Raw genomic sequence first — 21257 nt, 5'->3', positions numbered from 1 at the left:
CCCCATAGCTACTCCTCCCAATAGTCTGCTCCCCTCCCCTCCCCCATGCCTGTTCCCTCCCCTCCCCTCCCCTCCCTCATGTCTATTTCTCCCAGTAGTCTGTGGTCTCCCTGTCTCTTCATCACAATTGTCAGCACATTTTTGACACTGAGGGCCTATGGAAGCTCACACTCAAGGGCCAATCTTGGTGAATATTTTAAAACATGTTACGGCAGATGCTGTTTCACCGTGAGCTCCCTCGCAGCCACACAGCTCCACCCAAGTTCAATCCTGATTTTTGCAGATAGAATACAACAAAGCTCCTTGGCATATTAGGGATTTTGCAAGTCTCTGCCAGTCATGGTGATTTCCTTCTCTTTGCCAGATTCTCACTTTCCCAGAGTTTCTTAGAACGAAACACTGTCCTGAGACATAGTTGTGGTCAACGACACTTAAGGGAATGTTTGCTAATAGACGTAAAATAAAATCTTACAAAACTTATTATGTCCACTCCATCCTCCTTGCACTGGACTCAGAGTCATGGCTTAGGGTGGGCAGCTACACCTACTTTCTACTTATGAAAGAAGGGTCAAAGTAGCAGACATTGGTGGCTCACATCTGTCATCCTTGCTACTCAGGAGGCTGAGATCTGAGGATCCCAGTTCAGAGCAAGCCGGGGCAGGAACGTCTGTGAAACTCTTATCTCCAATTAACCCACAAAAAGCCAGAAGTGGAGATGTGACTCAAGTGGTAGAGAGCTAGCTTGCCTTTAACAAAAAATGTAAGCCAGAATGGGTGTCTCTGAGTTCAGGCCCCGGTACTGATACAAAGAAAGGGGGGAAGGAAGGAAGGAAGGAAGGAAGGAAGGAAAGAAGGAAGGAAGGAAAGGAGGGAAGGAGGGAGGGAGGAAGGAAGGAAGGAAGGAAGGAAAGGAGGGAAGGAGGGAGGGAGGAAGGAAGGAAGGAAGGAAGAAAGAAAGAAAGAAAGAAAGAAAGAAAGAAAGAAAGAAAGAAAGGAAGGAAGAAAGTCTCTAAACACACCCTGACATCATTGAGTTACTGGCCCAAGGCTGGGTTGCCAAAACATATACACACGGTGTGTGAGATGTTTGCCTAAGTGTGTATACCAAGCAAAGTGCAGGTGTGTGAAACATTTTGTGCTTACGAAATGAGACCACTTCTGAAAAAGGAAAAGCATGCTCTGAGCAGATTTTTCCTTGCAGTGCTCATCACACTGGCTTCACGATAGCCTTGCAATTAACTCCCACTTTTCTAGAAAAAGATACTACTTGTGGTAACCATGGCGGACCAAGACCCAAAGTGTCCCCGAGCCCCTAATCCCCTCAAGAGCCCTTGATGGGGTTTTCACCAGCATGACTATCGCTTGTGTTTACAGACAGACAGTCTAGCAGCAGTACCCAGAAACCACAGTACTCCTTGAAGGAAGGGAGAGAAAAACTTTGAAAACTAAAGGAAAGCATTTTTGAAGTATGAATGGGAGCTGGGTATAGTAGTGCATACCTATAATCCCAGTAGCACTCATGAGGCTAAGGCTGTAGGACTGAGATTTTGTTTTTAAAAAAAGAGAGAACAAGAATAAATAGAAAGATAAGAGAGGGGGGAAATGTATGAGTTTATTTACTTCTCCCAACTCATTTTGGCCTCTTCCTTGAAAAGACAACATAATAGGCATGGAATGGTGAGAAGGAGGGAAAAGAAAAACTCAGAGAGCATGTCAATTAAATGTATTCTAATTATCTGATGAGATGTGGTTCATGGAAGTGTGAGAACTTCTTTTCTTGAAGCTATTCCCATAAGAACTCTAAATATAGTCTGCCCTATAGGTTCATCCTAGGACTCAACCCACAGACTGAAACTATTTGGAGAAAAAAAAAAATAAAGACAACTGTACTGTATGTGTATAGACTTATTTCTTGTCATTATTCTCCAAACAATACAGTAACTGCTTATAAGGCATTTACACCTGCGTGGACATTGTACTTCATTTAAGATAATGTAAAGGGCACAGAAAGATTTGTCAAATGGTTAATAAAAGCTAGCTAATATGCAGCATACATCTACTTAAAAGGATGAGAAAACATACAAGATTTATCCATAGGCAACATGCTTATAGTTTCTGAGTTAAGGATGAAAATACTTTGTATTTAAGATTCAAACTAAGAATGCCAAGGATTATATTTATATAAGGTCCTTAAAATTTCTCTTAAGTTTCTAATTTATGTTTTATGGGCCTAATATCAATTTTCTCTTTGTAAGCAGAAACCTTGTAACTTTTCCAATTCAGACTTAGAAGGCAAAGATGAAGAGATGCATTAGATGAACAAGAAAAAAATAATAAAAAAGAAGCCAGTAGCTCATGCCTGTAACCCTAGCTACCCAGGAGGCCCTAGATCTGAGGACTGTGGTTCAAAGCCAGCTGGGGCAGGAAAGTCTGTGAGATTCTTATGTTCAATTAACCACCAGAAATCCAGAAATGACACAGTGTCTCAAAGTGGTAGAGTGTAGCTTTTGCAAAGGAGCTCAGTGACAGCACTCAGACCCTGAGTTCAAGCCCCATGATTAGGAAAGAGAGAGAGAGAGAGAGAGAGAGAGAGAGAGAGAGAGAGAGAGAGAGAGAGAGAGAGAGAGAGAGAGAGAGAGAGGGAGGGGAGGGGATAATATTTATGCAGGTCACTTTTTATGTAAGTAGTGTAATGCCTGTAATCCTAGCTACTCAGGTGGCTGAGATCTTAGGATCATGGTTTGCAATCTGCCCAGGCAGGATTCTGAATTAATGGTGCTGTGACTCAATTGGTAGAGTGCTAGCCTTGAGCAAAAATAGCTCAAGAACAGTGCTCAAGCCTTGAGTTCAAACCCTAGAACCACACACAAAAAACAACACTTAAAAAAAGGAAAACTAAGCAAGTTTCAACAAGAAAGAACAGAGGAAAATGAAGAGAAAATTAAAAAGGAAAAGAAACCCCTCTGCATATCAACTCCACAATAACAATTAAAAAAAAAAGGAAGGGAATTTACAGATGGCATGCACACAAAAATTTGCAGAGTAGCAAAGCATAGTAAAACCTGTCTATGTTGTTACCCAACATCAGGAAACTTCTGAAGTTAGAGAGAAGATTCTATAGATTCCCAGAACAGACAAAAAAAGGTAGCACATTTACAAAATATCAGGTACCAGGCAGGCACTGAGCATCTCACCATACAGTAACATTAGAAACTAGAAGTTGAAGTAATTCCTCCACCATTCTTTTGAAAACCCTGTAATTCCCAACCCAGCTGCGCTGTCAGTTCTGTAGGATGACGGAGTACAGACATTTTTCCACAGATATAATGTGTGGGAACTTAATGTGCTCCACACTCTTTCTCTGGAAGCTACTGGAGATCATGAAATCAATGAAATATATAGCATTTAGAAGTGGGCGGTCCAGGACAGGAAAAGATAAGACGTTACCCTGTGTGATGTTCAAGAAACTTCCTAGAGGAAGAACTGTGTACTCAGCCTGGAGAGCAGTAGGCCAAGGAAACATCAGTTGAGGAAGGAATATGGGAAGGGGGTTTTCTTGCTTCTAAGAGATGTTGCTTTTGGAGTGGGAAAATCCTCATCAGGAAAATAATATTTAGCAGCTACCCTGTGGTCTCAGTGAGACCCAAAGGAAATTCATATAGTTCAATTTCTTTTCTTTCTTAAAAAAAAAAATAAAGGCATGACCCAGATTGGAAAAATAGAACTGATCAGATGGATAAACATGGCATTGAAAATATTTTAATAATTATTACTGGATTACTTATGTTTATATGACATCCCCAAAGTAATTTTTGGGACTTAAAGTAATTTTCTACTTGGTTATATAAATATGAAATATGTTTAGGTTATATAGATTGTAATGAAGATTTTTCTGGGGAAAAAGATGTCTCTTTGCTTGGCCTAAGTGAATTGTAGCGATATATCTTTCTGTCAGATCTAGTACTTGGCTTTTGTCAGGAAGAGATTGTCCAGTACTAGAGGCTCCTAGGTTAGGACTATGCATGGCTGGTTTTTAATACCTGTGAATTCCAGGAGAATAAAGTACTACACTTCAACTTTTTTCTTTCTGTCTGGGTGTGAATTCAGTCACCATGCAAGCTACCATTTGAGCTACCACTTACCTAGCCTTTCTGCTTCAAGGGGGCTTCATCTCAGGGCTTTGGACTCTTATTTGGCCTTTATTTCTGCTTATGGCTATCACTCTACCACTGGAGCCACGCTGCAAGTGGACTGTCTTGTTGGTTAATTGGAGATAGAGTTACAGACTTTTCTGCCTGGGCTGGCTTCAATACACAATCATCAGGTCGCAGCTACCTCAGTAGCTCCTGGTGGAATGAGTCACTAGCTACAGGCAATTCGGCTTCAGTTTTAAACAGTGTACTGAGTGAAATGTATGCTAAAGTCAACATGGATCTAGACATAAAAACACTTTGCAGTCTTCTAATAAGAAATGTTGATATTGGCCAATTTTATATGGGAGGAAATTGAATATGAAGAAGAACACTGATCTCATGTATCTGAAGTTTCTATCTGATTGATTTTCTCATAACTAAGTGGAATATAGTAAGAGACTGACAGATCTTTCTTTTCCTTTATTATTATTATTATTATTATTTTTGGTTGTGGGGCTTGAATCCTGGGCCTGGGCGCTGTCCCTGAGCTCTTCAGCTCAAGGCTAGCGCTCTATTACTTTGAGCCACAGCACTACTCCTGGTTTTCTGGTGGTTAATTGGAGATAAGAGACTCATAGACTTTCTTGTCCCAGCTGGCTTTGAACCGTGATCCTCAGATCTCAGCCTCATGAGTAGCTAGGATTACAGGCATGAGTCAATAGCACCCAGCTAATAATTCTTTTATACTGCCTTGCCATCCCAAATGGAACTTATTTTAGACCTCATGCTGTATTCAATTCAGACTAATAGAGACCTTGGAGAAAGTGATGCAAAATGAATACAAACTTTTCCTTGAGGACCACCAGGCCTGGGTACTGAGCTGAAGAACTAAGCACTTATGCCAGGAAGGGGCTCTACCGCGGGGCTCCAACTATAACCTAGTTTATGCATCACAGACAGACACCCGTTTGGGGAAACTTGTGATCACTTTTCAGAAATCAAGCACTTACAAAAATGTTATCAAACGTAGGCTAAAATCTCTCCCAGCCCACAGCTCAGCCTCTGCCTCACGGACAGCTTTCCTGAGAAGACTGCTGAGCCTGGCAGTTAGTGGTCTCTGGTTCTTTGTGGCTGGTATAGATTTTCCTTCCCCTTCCCCAGTCCACCCAAATCCAGCTCCCTATGTTTCTGGGCTGATCTAGATTGAAGTTGAGATCTGCATATTTGCCTATTTGTACTTCACTAACTTCAAGATGTTTCCGTATGACAAAGCAGCCTCAGGCCTGAAGCGACAGCACAGTGGTTACTCATGATGTCACATCAGGCTGAACCCTAGAGGCCATTCCAGCTGGTGTCTTCCTCTTATTTTCCTCCCAAGTTATGTCCAGCTGCTGCCATGATGACAGTGAGGAGCCCAGTCCTTCACATAAATCAATTCTTTTTAACTACGGGACCTTCAGGACCCAAATGCTTCTTAGAAGCTTCTTTCTGCCAAATGTTTGGTAAAAATAATTCTTTACTGCATTTCTCTCCAGCAAGGCAGCTGTTTAGCATCAGAAAATCTTAATAATGACAATAACCAAATGTAACCCTGCTTTTCAACGGTAGAATAATTAGAGAAGAAAATGAACTAAAACGCTTGCTGTTAGTCTCCAATGCTTCCTTGTGAACAATCTTCTCTGATGTGTGTAAAACTACTTTACAATAGAATAAAAGTAGACATGTATATTTCCCATTTGATTCAAGCAATAATTATAAAGGAAATGCAGGAAGGACCAGACATGAATACATAGTCCTATTGCCTCCTCTACCCCCAGGCTAAAGCCATTTGGAAGTCCAAGCTGTACAGTCTATTTGAGAACTTACATTGAATAAAGGACATTTATCTTTCTTTTCCTGTCTTGTACTCAAGCCATCTTTTAGTCTTCATTTTTTCTCTTTGCTATACACATTATTGGATATAATGATACATCCTGAAACCAGATGGCATATACACTATTGCAACCAAAAGAGAAATGAGGGCAAGAAAATATTTGTGAGTTTTTCCAGAAATCTTTCACAGTTAATGGCAATTACTAGGAAAATGGCAAGTTTGCCATTTCAGTGAAGGCATATCATTATTATATTACATTACAATATTACATGATCTTTCAGCAAAAAGAATACTGAGTAGCTGTACCTCCTTTGACATGGCTACTAGAGTAAAAATAGATGGATAGTATGTTAGTGGTTCAATTGTTCTATCTGGAGACTTACGGTTGGAGTGACTCTACTATAGAAGCATACATCGTTACCTTTAAATAGCAAAATAGAGCTGAAGATTATTGTGCAGTGGAGCAGAGTACACAGCTCAGGTATTTTTCAGGACTTTGGATTGACATAAAGTGTAGTCATGTGTTTTAGAAAAACATAGTGGGTGCTGGGCACCTGTAATTCACACCTTTAACACTTGCTACTCAGGAGGATGAGATGTAAGGATCGGGGTTTAAAACCAGCCCAGACAGAAAGTCTTTGAAACTCTTTTCTCCAATTAACCAACAAAAACCTAGACTTGGAGGCATGGCTCAAATAGTAGAGCAGCTTTATCCCTGACTGGTAAAGATAAGAAAAATATGGTGGGGATGTAGATACAGATTTAAGTTAAATAAGTGCACTTATTTATAAAGGTATTTCTGCTGAGCATCATCAAAAGCTTTTACCATCCATGCACATCCAGCAATGTTCTACAGGGAACTGTCATACCCAGAGTTTAGTAGATACAAACCTAGAATACTCCAACAGCTAAGTCTGAGGTTCTGATTGCAATTAATTTGTAGTTTCCATTTGAATAATAAAGCCAAGATGTGTGCTGAAATTCAAATATGATTTCTCCAGGCAAGTCTTTTCATGGGAATCTGTATATTTTATCAAATTAGTTTAATATGGGCATGATTCTGAAACATCAACGGAAAGAATATCCATTGACTTAAAAATCAATGGAAAGAATATACACATATGGGAAAGGTTTTGTAAAACATTACACCGATTCCAGTGTTATCCACAAGGTTTGTATAATCATAACTTTAGCCAAGTTAGGAAACAGTCATTCTTAGGTTTGTTGAGAGAACGAACCATCTGCTTTTATACATGTAATAGAAACCAACTAAAATAAACTTTGCTCTTACTAATGTTCTCACCATTGGGTGATGTATTAGTTTGAATGAAAAACTTACACATTCACAGAAAAAAGATAAATCACTGGTTATAGAAAAGGAAATTTGGCAACCTAATATATTTCAGTCTGCAGTAGACAGAAATAAATTCTCTAGTAGTAAAAGCTGTAGACATGGAATGAAATTCAATAATTATGAAGTAGGGAGCAATTAGTTGAAGGCAATCATTTAAAACTATCCAAATGTAAGAAACCCAGCTCCAGGTCTTACTTGGATAGAAGAGGTTAGTGAGGACAAGATGGATCATGGTGCTGAAATGGACCTGGGAATGAAAAAGGAAATGGATATTGGTCCTGTTCTGTTGGCTTCCAATTACACATAGTCTTAGTCTTCATGAAAGAACATAAAGTGTTCAACAAGACCGTAGACTGTACTCAGTCTAACAATATCAGGAGCAAACCTTGCCCCCATGGCTCTCTTTTCACTCTTCTTCCATTTCCATTCCCCCCCTCCACCCCTATCTTTTTCTACACCCCTCCCATTACCTTTGGAATTCTTGACTGTACCTAACTGGGATCTTTACTTGTTCAAACTTTTTCACTGCTTTGTCTCAAGTGAAATCCAGCTTTCCTTGCTGATGCCACAAATCCCATCATGCTCTTCTCTGAGCAGGAAGGTTCGGCCTGCTTCCGGTTTCCTAAAGCTTCTTTCACAACAGTGTTGCCAGCATTGCTCAACCTCTGCTTCTCCACTGAAGTCTTTGCATTCCACCTATAATTGAACCCTTTCCTTACCACTCTGGTCATTTTCCTCACTCTTCTCACTGATGACTAGCGTCTGGGGTTCTGCCATCTTATTGGCCATCATCCTTGTCAGTGTTTCTTCTCACATGTTGACTTTGCAGTTCCTAGGCCTCCTCTCTGACCTTAAAAACTTCCACTTAACTATGCACTCAAACAGATATGGCTTAACTTGTGACTTGGAAGAAGTTTGTCTTAAGATTTTGCACGTCAGCACCATCTCTTTGATTATAATTACTTTTTGCCTTTTCACATTTTCAAATATCACACTCCCCATAGTAATTTGTGTTCTTGGCGTAACTTATTTTCTTGTCCTTCTCCCATTTCTTGTGACCATTTCCCATCGTTCCCTTTCTGTCTTAATCCATGGTTTAGCTTATTCTGCTTCCTTTCCTGACCTTAACTACACTGCTTGGCTAATGCTCTCAATGACCACTTTTCAAGGAACATCAAATTCAAAATAACAGCATCTCCTCTGTGCCAGGGCTGTCATCATCATTTGCTACCTTCTGAATCTGATGATGGCTGAAAGAAAGTCAGGAAAAGATGCCATTGAATGTAATACGAGTTTTCACTCTTTTGTTTCAAATGAATTCTCTCCACTGCTAGGGAACACATGCATTCTTTCCCTGATTGTTGTCTCTCACAGCTCTATTTAACCTTTTGTAGTTGGCCCTCATCATTCCACAGTGACCACAACTATCTTTCTTCACACACTTGCAGCAATACTGTTATTTGAATTGGAAACTCCTTCTTTTTCTTCTGCATTTCTTTTTGAAATCTTCCCTACCGTTTCTGAGGAAAAAATTTCCATCCTGATTTCTTTGTATTGTTTGCCTTTAACACACACACACACACACACACACACACACACACACAAAGAACTTATTCATTTCTCTTTTATTCTAACACGTGAGATGTGTAGTAGGAGACTTGTTTGGAGCCAGGTCATTTAGAGGGGCAAAATCGCTTTGGAGTGCAGGACATTTGAGCGGGAGGGCTTTCTAGGATGAGATCTATAAACACGGATGGCCTCTTGAGATGGTGAATTTCTACAAGAAGAGAGGAAGCTCTGAGAGGAGAGGAGGACAATTCAGCACCATGGCCTTTTGTTCCCAATTGGGCTCCATGCTAAGCTTGAGCACTATGATTTGGCAGAGAACATCCATGATGGAGAAAACTGAGTTGAGGCTTAATTGGAAGGAAGGTGGAAGAAGAGGATGAAGAGCACTTATGTCTTTCAAAACAATGTTTTGTGATGATAAAGGTACTAGACATTATCATGTGTTAGTGGGGTAACTTATTTTCCATAAAACTAGCATCATCTTGTCTACATTATTTTTAGCGAGTACACGTTAGTACTACATTATTAACATTTTGGTATCAAACTCTAAATATTACCTCTGAATACATTGTTCATATGTGCCTCCATCTGGCCTCAGAGCTTTACTTCCTTGCCCTTAAAATATCCCTTATTTTTCTTTTTTAAATTTTTTTGATGGTACTGGGGCTTGAACTCAGGGCCTTACACTCTTGTTCAGATTTTTGGCTCACGACTAGCACTTCACCACTTAAACAATACCTCTACTTTGGCTTTTTGCTGGATAATTGCAGATAAGAGTCTCATGGCCATTTCTGCCTGGGCTGCCTTTGAACCACATTTTTCAGATCTCAGCCTTGTGATTAGCTAGGTTTATAGGAATGAGCCACTGACTTTCAGCTTTCAACTTACTTTTATTTAGGCAAGATGTGCAACAAAGTTGATGGGATATTGTATTATCATGTATCCTTCCATTGTAAGGCACCAAGTATTTAAGGTGAATAAACTATATTTCATAGAAATGGTTAAGTGCCACTTTATGTGGAGACAGGGCATCTGAAAGTATTTTCAGTTAAATATTACACATCAACCAGGACTCCTAGACATAAAAGGAAGCACTCAGCTTTCTTCTGGAAATGTAATTAAGCATTACCTTTACCAAGAGATGAGTGTAGCGAAGTAGCATTATCCTAATGCCTAAGAATGTGACACTGTGTTGGAGCCAATATTTACAAGAGAAAAAAATCCTAAGAAGAATATATGAAAATGTTATTCCTGAGTTGAAAGTTTCACACTTCAGGAAGTTCCTTGATTGGACTTTCCACTTTAGGGAGGGGTTGTTTTCCAAGTGATCCAACAGCAACACTGGTACTGTAAAGTCATCATCACATTGTATTAATGAAGAGATCATATTTGTACAAGTGCCTACTGTAGAATCAGAGTCAGAACTGCTTCTACACTCTGTATTTGTCTCTCCTCAATGGGCTGGATAACTCACTGTCTCTATCTCTCTTTACCTCTCTGTAATTTTATAACAAACTGGAAAGATGAATTTCTACCCTGTGTTTTTCTAATAGTATATATATATATTTTTTGGCCAGTCCTGGGCCTTGAACTCAGGGCCTGAGCACTGTCCCTGGCGTCTTCTTGCTCAAGGCTAGCACTCTGCCACTTGGGCCACACCACCACTTCTGGCCATTTTCTATATATGTGGTGCTAGGGAATCGAACCCAGGGCTTCATGTATACGAGGCAAACACTTTTTGCCACTAGGCCATATTCCCAGTTCTCTAATAGTATTTTGAAAGCCCCTCTGCTTCCACAGTTTGCATTTTCCCTGTTATTAAATTGTGTTGCTTTGAAAACAGCAAAAATCTTTTTTTTTTTTTTTTTTTTTTTGCCAGTCCTGGGCTTTGAACTCAGGGCCTGAGCACTGTCCCTGGCGTCTTCTTGCTCAAGGCTAACACTCGGCCACTTGAGCCACAGTGCCACTTCTGGCCATTTTCTATATATGTGGTGCTGGGGAATCGAACCTAGGGCTACATGTATATGAGGCAAGCTCTCTTGCCACTAGGCCATATTCCCAGCCCCAGCAAAAATCTTTTAACTCCCAATGGAGCTGGTACATAGGAAGTCTCCAGAGTTAAAAGCAGAATGGCTTATCTTCTCAACATTAAATTGGGATAGAAAAGTATTTAGATTTTACTGAATCTAATTTAGGGACTATCTACTCTTTAACAATGTTTGTATGATGTTAAGAGTTGGGTTTAGCTTTTCCATGGCTGAATAGTATAGCCACATTGTATTTTTATTTATCCTGGTTTGTAGAAATGGACATTTCCATTTCTTTCCAAGTGTTTTGCTCCAATAAACAAGCCTACCAGAAAAAAGAGTTGGGTTTATATATGTGTGCATGTGTGCACTTGTGTATGTATGTATCCATGTATGATCTTAGAGACCAGATGATTGACTATTCAAAGACAATGCTTTCATCGTTCATTTCTGTATCTGAACTCTGCATTTCCCAGTATCTTGCAGGTTTTAATAACAGTGAAGAAATTCAAAGCCTACTAGATCTTAAGATGCATTTATGTACATTGAAGGAATTTCTCATAATTGTTTGAAGATTACATTTCTTTGGCTATTTGTATGCATTTTGACACATGCCATTTTGCTTCACTTTTCTTTGTCTTTCACATATTGTTTTGTCTACCAGGTAAGGCTTGGGCTAGATTAGAACCTAGACAACCATCTGTATTCCAATGTCAAAGAATAATATAGTGAAATCCTGAACCCTAGCAAGTAGAGGTTAAAAGATGGAAAAATGTTCAGTTTGCTAAATTACACAGCCCAAGCCACACACTGGAGTTTGAGCTGTGGTCCAACATAAACAGGACAGGAAGGGAGTAACACAAGTCCTCAAGCCCTTCATCAAAAGTCTGCCATCTGATGAGGGGCGTTAACATGTCAAGTCTACACACCTTGAAACAGCAGTGTTACTGTTCTGCAACTGACAGGCTTTGCAATGTGTACTAGAGAGTGAACATGTCCCTCTAGACCTTCCAAAGGCCCTGTTTACTCTACAGTGTTAAAGCAACAAGACCTGCTTTAGATTGTGGGGAGAGAAGGAGTCCAAGGCCTTGCTCTCAAGTTGCTTATGTTATAATACTGGAGGAAGAGCAACACACACACACACACACACACACACACACACACACACACAGAGAAAGCAAGCACACACATTATCAGAAAAAAATGATGTGCTTTGAGATAATGAAAGGGGATGATTTCCTGGAGGGCAGTTGGGTGGTCAGGGAAGTAGCTGGCATTAAGTGGAGATGTGAAAGACAAGAAGAAGCCAGCTATTAGAAGAATATTCAGGGAGTAATAGAATATTCCAGGTGAGGGAACAATTTGCATTGAAATTTGTGCCTGTGAGTATGAGGACCCCTAAGGAACTTCCAAATATAGAAAGCCTGATCTGTCACTGATCAAGTCACTGATAAAGAGTCACTGATAAAGAGTGACAAAGGCTCCTTTTTCCTTCTCTTCTCTCTTTGAAACACATCATCTCCCATTCCTGCATATATAACGAAGAGATATTTGTCTTGCTTTGAATATGCTGATTACTCTGAAGACATAACTTTATCAGCCTAGAATTAGACTGATTGACATGAAAAATTCCTGATACATTGGCATGAAAGAGATCATGAGAGATGCTCTCTCTTGAGACAAAATTTGCAGAGACAGCTAAGTGTCTAAGAATTGGAGTGGATTCAGTGAGAAAGAGAGAAGCAGGGTTAGTAAAATGCAATTATTTTGGAGTGCCTATTTTAACCCAAAGTTACTTTCTCTTTGCTTCCTCCCTCTCTTCCTTCCTCCATCCCTCCTTTCTTCCCTCCTTCCCTCCCTTCCTCCCACCCTTCCTTCTTTCCTTTCTTCCTTCCTGGACCTGGGATTTAAAACCTCATATTTGCTAGGTAGGGGCTCTGCCATGTAGCCATGCCTCCAGCTCATTTGAACTGGTTATTAATGAGATAGAATCTTGTTTCTTGCCTGAGTGGACATAAGAATTGAACAATCTTTCTACTGATGACTTCCCACAATAGCTGGGATGACAGAGGCACATGTTACTGTGTGCTTGTGAACTTTCCTGCCCAAGCTGGCTTGGAATTGGGATCTTCCTGATCCTTGCATCCCATGTAGGTAGGATTTCAGACATGAGCCATTGGTGGGTGCCTGGCTCCATGTTTTCTGGTAGATAGGAAGTCATGTTGCTGCCTTTTTCTTTAGAGATAGAGAGCAAGTGCTAAGAGCCATTGATTTTAGCATGAAAAAACATTTAGAAGCATTTTGTTACCATTCTTCCTTTCAAACAGGAATGGGCTTTTATGGCAATGTATGTAGTTTGCGCATTAGAGTGGCAAATAACCATCATTTTATCTGCTCAGGTGGCATTTCTGAGTTCACAGAGTTGCTCACAATTTCACTCTATAGTAATTTCCCTTTCAATTTCTCATTACTTTCTCTCTGTGCACAGATTTTTTTTTCTCTCACAGAAGACAGAAGAGCCCACAAAAAAGTCATCAGTAGGATTTGAAAACAGTATTTTTACTTACATATTGTTTGGTTGGATAAAGGAGATAAGCTCATTGGGAAAATCAAAGCATGGCCTGGCGCTGGTGGCTGACAACTGTAATCCTAGCTACTCAGGAGGCTGAGATCTGAGGATCATGGTTTGGAGCAAGCCCAGGAAGAAATGTCCCTGTGAGACTTGTATCTCCAATTAACTACTCAAACACTGGAAGTAGTGCTGTGCTCAAGTAGTAGAGAGCTAGCCTTCAGCACAAAGAGGCTCAGGAATGGCCCCCAGGCTCTGAGTTCAATCCCACAACTGACAAAAAAAAAAAAATCATGGCATGCTTTCCTGTATGTTTTTCAGACCATCTACTGAGTTTTACACTCACAGGATCTCGTCCCATAGACTGCATTTCCAGGCCTTTAAAGAACTGTTTTGTGTTATTTGAAAACTCAGGATGATTTTTAGAGGCCAAACATTTCTTCTGAATCTTCAGGTATCATTTGTGGACAAAGAATTAAATAGTCAATGAGTTCATTGTATGTTTGTTCCTGTTTTGCTGACAATGAATATGATTTCATGATGCTTTTTTGGTAGCATCACAGAAGGTTATGAATATTGGCCACTGAGTCATTGAACTATTTTTTTTCCTCCTGGAGTCCTTGGTGATTTTATAGTCCCCAAGCAAGTGGTAAGGCATTTTGCAAGGCCACTGTGTAGGGCCTTTGGCACTTATCAGATGACCTGCATTTAATTATGCTCAGCTGGTACTTTAGGTGCTATGTCAGAGGCAGACACCGGGGGCTACAGAAAATGGAGTAGATGCCTTCATGACACCATGCCAGGAAACTCTTTTTGATGGCAAGTATGACAGACCCAAAGGGGGGCCTGGGGGGCTTGCAAGTCTACTGGTAAGTTTACTAGTGAGGATTTTTATTAGATAAAAGAAGATGTTATCTAATAACAGGGCTTAGAGAAGAGTTTATGACATCGCTATCTTCTCATGACTTAGTTTTAGATGTTTCCCTGCCTCCCTTTGTATGGTTGAAATCAGAGCTATTTGAGAAGCGAAAAAAAATTCAGAGATTTTTTTCTTTTTGAAAATGATACTTTCACAAGGCATCAGTGGCTCAGACTTGTAATCCTCGTTATTCAGGAAGATATGTGAGCATCATGGTTTAAGTTAGCCTGAACAGAAAAGCCGGTGAGGGTCTTTTCTCTACTTAACCTGCAAAAAGGCAGAAGTGGATCTGTGGTTCAATTAGTAGAGCCTTGAGTGAATAAATATCTCAGCCTCAGTAGTGGCACCCAAGCAAACAAACAAGCCAAGCCAAACAAAAATCAAAGTCAAAACAGCAACAACAAAAAGATACTTTCCACAAGTATCTAACAAGTTAAGTACCACTGCTAGACTAACTTCTTTCAAGAATAAGTACTTAACTTCATATTGTTTTCCCCCTTCTAATTATTTCCTATAGTTTGATTTGGAATGATAAACATTAAATATCATAAAGTTCTCAGCTATGAACTGCCTTCTGTAAAATGGAGAAAAATCACAAGGTAATGAATAAAGATTAGAGCAAACCATAGATTTTCCATAGCTGGTCACAAAAAATAAATTCATTATTGTTTCCAGTGTATTAAAATAAATTATAGATGTTTATGAACTTGATTTCACTCAGTTACCAAGGGTCCTTAATTACTCTAATTTATTTGAGTGTGACATACCAACATTTCCTTACGTATAAAGCAATGACAAACCTTCTCAGACCAGATAAAAACCAGCAGGCCAGGTAACCTCAACAGATGAGTTGGAAGAAAACAAGAACACTTTTCTTTAATTTCCTCTGCATTATTTGAATTGTCATATCATTATGCACTTATTTTATAATTCAAATAAAGCATTATATTTTAATTATTATTAATTTTCCCAGCCAAGAAAATTAAAAAGTCATCCATTATGTATTATCTTCTACCTAGTTAAATAGTAGGCAATTATGCAATATGAAAATTGTGTAGCAAAGTTTTAGGGAAACATGAAAACACTCCAAGATTTGGGGAAAAAAACCCAAACAGTGATTAAAATCTAGTACAGGTAAATACAGCTTCTAAGCTGCCAGATTTTGTGGTAAGTGCTTGCTCTGCCTTTTCCTGAATTTCTTCCTTTAGCTCTCACACCTTTTATTGTCTTATTGTACAACGAGAATCTGACTCATAAGCAAATTGTGATGCTACTCTTCAAATCTGTGCTTGAGCTACCTGTCCTCTGAATAATCACAAAATTGTTCTGTCTGTATTTTGTAGACATGCTCCCATCATACAAACAAGGTAAGAGAGCTAAAAGCTCCAGAACTGTTGAGATGCCTGAGATAAGAAGGGCTGTTAATGCCTGTTAACAAGTCTTCATGTTTACTCTCCCTTGATTTATAGCCAATTTATGATGGCTTTTATAGTAGATACACTTCAGTTAATCAAGACCCAGTCAAGTACTACTCATTAAACACATCACCCTTTCCCAGGAAAGCAGGGCTCTGTGTTATTAAGAGCACTACAAACACATTCAAAATACAAAGAGGAAAGAAGTGAATAGTGGCAATTAATTTGATGGCTGGTGCTATAAGTAAGTTTCTTTTACAGCTGCCATTTTTAAAGCTTATTTTGCCCGCTGAAGTTCTCTATGGAGTCAGAACATAGGCCATCTTTCTCATTTTTGAATACAAACTCAATCAGTAGCTCTAGTGTGTTAAAAAAACAAACAAACAGCCAGACAAAAATACAAAATTAAGTGCTGGGTAGTTATTGGTGGATTTTTTGAAACTATAATATGAGATTGTTTAGAAGACTACTTTTTAAAAACTCTGCCCATTTGTTAACTCAGAGTGTTTTGGGGGTTGGTTTGGTAAATAATAAAGGGATGTCAAAATGTAAGGTATTAGTCTGCTCTAAGTGTGTTATCATCCTTTCTACTTTAACAAGTGAGCTGATCATAGAAAGAACACAGAATGCTTAGGACTAAGGAAATGAAGAATAATTTCCATCATCTAGAAATCTTTCTTGCGCCAAATCACAAACACCCCACATCCTGGTGGGAGACACAAAGGACTTTGCTTGGTTGGGGCCAGTAGAGTGCCTATACATTCTAAATGACTCTAGCATTTCCACTGACCTCTGTCAGGGAAGTAACTCAAGTTGCTATGATAGAACTTTTGGAGTTCACTTTATTTCTGCCTCTCCCTGACATTGTAATGGTTCCATTTTTAATAACTCTGCTCTGCAGTGCCAATGGAAATAGCTCACACAAGCTTTTCCATCCTTATCATCCTAAGAAAATATCGGAAATCAAGTAGAAAGGTGGAACTATGCAGTTCCCTGGAATTCTGGAACCAAGTTGCTTGAGTTGAGAAGAATATTCTACCCTTCTTCATGACAAGCCTATCTCTAATTTCACTTTTTCTGCCAGGATCTACACACTGAATTTTCATGTTCAGATTTTACTTGTCTCCGCCTATCTCTATCAGCTCTCCTTACTGAGTGCTACAATGAAAACATTTGGTCATATTTTACTAGAGGGTTCCAAGTTGACCTAGAAACCTTTTTCATCTTTTCTAGGAGCAGTTATACTCTTGGCTACAAGTTGGAAGGCCATGAAACTCACAGCTATTTTCACATTCAAAACCCCTTACAGGCAGTTACAGGAGGCTTTTCTTTTCTTTCTTCCTTCCTTCCTTCCTTCCTTCCTTCCTTCCTTCCTTCCTTCCTTCCTTCCTTCCTTCCTTCCTTCCTTCCTTCCTTCCTTTCTTCCTTCCTTCCTTCCCTCCCTCCCTTCCTCCCTTTCTTCCCTCCCTCCCTCCCTTCCTCCCTTTCTTCCCTCCCTCCCTCCCTTCCTCCCTTCCTGTTTTTCTTCCCTCCCTCCCGTCTCTCCCCTCCCCTCCCTTTCCCTTCTCTTCTTTCTTTGAAGCATCTCCCTTAACAGTGAGGTTTCAGCAGTAAGGGAAAACTAGCCTAGACAAGTTGCCCCCTGTTGAATCCTGCAAAATAAAAGTGTTTTCTAACCAGAGGAAATTTAGCAGGAGTATGGAAAGTATTATAAAACGATGCCGAAATACTCACAGTTTTGGTTTGGCAAGCAGAGGTGGTGGCTCCTTCGTGGGTGAGAGCAGGACTGCTGGTGTTGGAAGAGATTTATTACCGTTAGCTTTGCCATTCATCAGTCCGTTCATTCCATGGCTAGGGTAGACGCCGTTGGTTTCCCTCTCTGGAGAACTGAATTGCATGTGAAGGGCCGCCATGCTGAGTCCTAGGTCAGGGCTGTTCACCTGCTGGATCTCACATGGTTTCTGGGATGCCAACTCAAAGTTGCTCATCTCCAACATGGGAGGGGGAGGTGGAAAGTGCTGGAAGTGGTCATTGTTGGCGTATCCCAATGAGTCGTAGCTACAGTTGTCAGTGTTGGCTAGAGAAAGGGAAGAAAAAGGAGTTTCTACCACTTCACCACGCCATCTTCTCACCGTCATAGGGCTCCTGTGAATCCTTGTGTCCTGTTCTTAGAGAAGAGGGGCAATGCTGCCCTCACAGGGTGCGGAGCTGCCAGCTGGTAGACCTGGCTTTCCAAGATTATTTCAAGTGTCTACTCCTGGTCTCATTTCCCAGCTGAATTAATTCATATGTACGGAAACTACTTATCAACTCATTAATTCCAAATAAGACCTAAAGGTAGAACTTGGTAAAAAAAAATATGACAACAGAAAGCATATCAACCAAAATGCTTTAATTTCTCACTTTTCAGTCCATGAGGACCGTGGGACACCTAAGCAGCTCCATCTATAAAAGATTTATGTTCATATTCATTTTATTTTAAAGCTAAGGAGAGAAAAGTTCTGAGTATGAATGGAATATATGCCTCCTCTCACAGAAAATGTTTTCCACAGCAGATAATCATCACAGTTGTAACTAAATAGGAAAAAGGAGGTTCTTTCTTCTTTTTTTCTTTTTCTTTTTTTTTTTTTCTTTTTGCTAAGTGCCTGTGACTTATGCCTGTAATCCCAGCTACTGAGGAGACTGAGATCTGAGGATCCTAATCTGTAGTCAGACTAGACAGAAAAATCTAAGACATTCTTATCTCTGATTGATGTGCAAAAAACCTGGAAGTGGAGCTGTGACTCAAGTGGTAGAGCACCAGCCTTGAGCAGAAAAGTGAAGGGACAGTGTTGAAGCCCTGAATGCAAGCCTCAGTGACATTGGAGGGAAAAAAAGGAGACATTTATTTTGTTATCCACAATATGCTGTGTGTATATGTATTTATGTATATGGAAATAAATATAAATATAAATACATATGTGTATAATTTTTCCCCTCACCATTCCCAGAGCTCAACAGACCTTCTTTTGTTATTGTTCTTCGAGCTCTGTACTATTGGTGTGGCCACTTGATGGAATAGTCTTCTAGCAAGCTGCAAACTAACATACCTGCTGCACCATCCTACATGACTCCAATGTCGACCCTGGTCTTTCCACTGAATGCCTACAGGACTCCTTCCTGACCATTTCCCTTTCATTGCCTTTCTCAATGGAGATGAAAAAGCGTGTACAATCTCCACGCTTCACATCCCCCAAGCCACTTTTGGTCATGCCTTTGCTGCCACCTAGCCCTGAGTTCTTGCTCTTCTACGAACCACATGGCAATTGAGTTGTTCTCCAAATCTGTTTCAGGCACCACATATGCATTTACTAGTTCCCTATTGTGTGTATTACTATGGGCCAGGCTTCACCAAGAGATTTAGAACAAAATTAAACAATGCAACTGTAAGCTGACCAACAGAAATGAGTCAATTACTATCACTGAAGAAAGCTCATTAATAATAGTAGAAAACAGTCAAGTAAAATAAACAATAAAAGCAAAATGGTTCTTTAGAATGCCTTCCCTAGTGGTTGGTATGTTTTCTGAGTTTATAAAATGTCCATTGATGTTTGAGTATTGGTTGCAATATTATATATAACCTATTGTTTTATTTTTCATATGGAAGTTATAAATTACCATTGCAATTTGATTTCTAAGATCTTTATAGCTTTGAATTATATTTTTTCCTTCTTCCTTCCTTCCTTCCTCTTTTTAAATTCAGAGCCTCATGTACTAACCAGGTACTCTTTAGATACATCTCTTTTCCTACACTAGGCTAAAAAAATTTTTTTTAGAAACTTAGTAGACCAGACTACAATCTAATTTTACCAGAGCCTCAGGATCTCATACATTGGCATTTCTGTGGACCATGACTGCCCTCTAACTTACAGGTGACTTTCTAGGTGGAGAGGATTCCGGGTTATCATAAAGACTTAGAAAACCAGTTCCATTGTTTCCCAAACTGAGGTTGCATTATTAAAACAAAACAAAACAGCCCCAAGAATGAGTACCTTGTTTGTTACCTCCTGTTACACCCCCTCTTACCACTACCTTCCCCCAAAGCCTTTGTTTCAGATAATACACTGGATTGTTGGGGGTAATTGGAGGAGGTGCCATGAGCATTCCTAAGGGCTGATTGCTCCTGGGACAGTTGCCTTTTGACATGGGGAAACAGCTGGTGATCAGAACCAGGTTTGACTCCCACACACCTGAAGTGACAACTAGTTGGGCAGTGCTGGTCACAGATCCATAGTCATTTGTTGCTGAGCAGGTAAAAATCCCAGCGTCTTCAGGGAAAGTCTCAGCGATGACAAGGGTGCAAATCTCCTCTGCAAGGGAAGAGAAGAGGGTCACTCAGGAAAAACCACTAAGTCTCTTTTTACCAACCACCTTTCCCCCAATCCTCTTAAGTTTAGATATCCCCTGAAATGTATATGTTTAGGGATCTCTTGTAAATTCAAATTGAAGCCCCTTGTTTTTTGTTTTGTTTTGTGCTTGTACTGGGGCTTCAACTTAGAGCCTCTGCACACTTTCATGAACCACAGCTCCAGTTCCAGTCTTCAGTGGACTAGCTGGAAGATAAAAGTTTCTTGGATTTTTATACCCAGACTGGCTTTGAACTTTGATCCTCATATCTCAGGATAGCTAGGATTATTGGTTTAAGCCACTAGTGCCCAGCACCTATGAAATTTATTAACATATTACTTAAAATGTAGAAGTCTGCACCTCCGCATTACCTTCTGGTATTTCATGTATTTGTACCAAGTTTGTATCATGCATTTGTATTACCTGATCAGCATACAAATGTATGATTTTAGGAAAGTAGGTATCATAAAACAAAAGAAAACAAAAAAAAACTGTGTTTGGTTTTATCTTTACAGACTCAACAAGAAGGGCTGCAAAGCTATCTTGAAAAATTGTAGGAAGGAGCAAAAGAGATCCAGGCTTTGTGATTAGGGGTAATTCTAGTATATCTAATATCTGGACAATTTTTAAAAATACTGCATAGTCAACTAGACTTTTAGTAAATTCAGGAGTCTGAAATAAATATAAATACAAGACTTCTTATTTTCCTTAGGAATGTTTAAATGGTCTATAAATCTTAATTCTCTTAATTCTCAATCTTAAGTCTTTGGTTTTAAATTTCAGGACATTTTTAAAAATACCACTTTTTGTGGGGTAGGATTTGTTCTGGACTTAGATTACATACTGTGCTTTAAAGCTTCAATACTATATTTCCTGAAAGAAAACTCAAACTAAGGGTACATTCTATGAAACAGGAAGCTATGGTGTAATGGGCAGGAAAGCAACCAAAGCTCACTTGTGCTTATTTCAGTGTCTTCATCAATGCCAAAGATCCCCCTATCTCAAGGTGCAT

General features: G+C 39.6%; 1 protein-coding gene across 1 annotated transcript in view; it reads right to left on the bottom strand.

Moving 5' to 3' along the window:
• The window catches only part of Palld (palladin, cytoskeletal associated protein), a 321948-nt gene that overhangs the window by 140103 nt on the left and 160588 nt on the right, over positions 1 to 21257 (bottom strand). The window contains exons 9-10 of the mRNA XM_048330859.1: positions 20089 to 20208; positions 17594 to 17936 (exon numbers count right to left, since the gene is read on the bottom strand). Of these exons, the coding sequence (XP_048186816.1) occupies positions 17594 to 17936; positions 20089 to 20208 (463 nt within the window). The remainder of the gene's footprint in view (positions 1 to 17593; positions 17937 to 20088; positions 20209 to 21257) is intronic.

This window comes from Perognathus longimembris, chromosome 21 (genome assembly GCF_023159225.1).
Source record: "Perognathus longimembris pacificus isolate PPM17 chromosome 21, ASM2315922v1, whole genome shotgun sequence".
Taxonomy (NCBI): domain Eukaryota; kingdom Metazoa; phylum Chordata; class Mammalia; order Rodentia; family Heteromyidae; genus Perognathus; species Perognathus longimembris.
The sequence above is the reverse complement of the archived record's forward strand: the minus strand, read 5'-3'. Positions and strand labels throughout refer to the sequence as shown.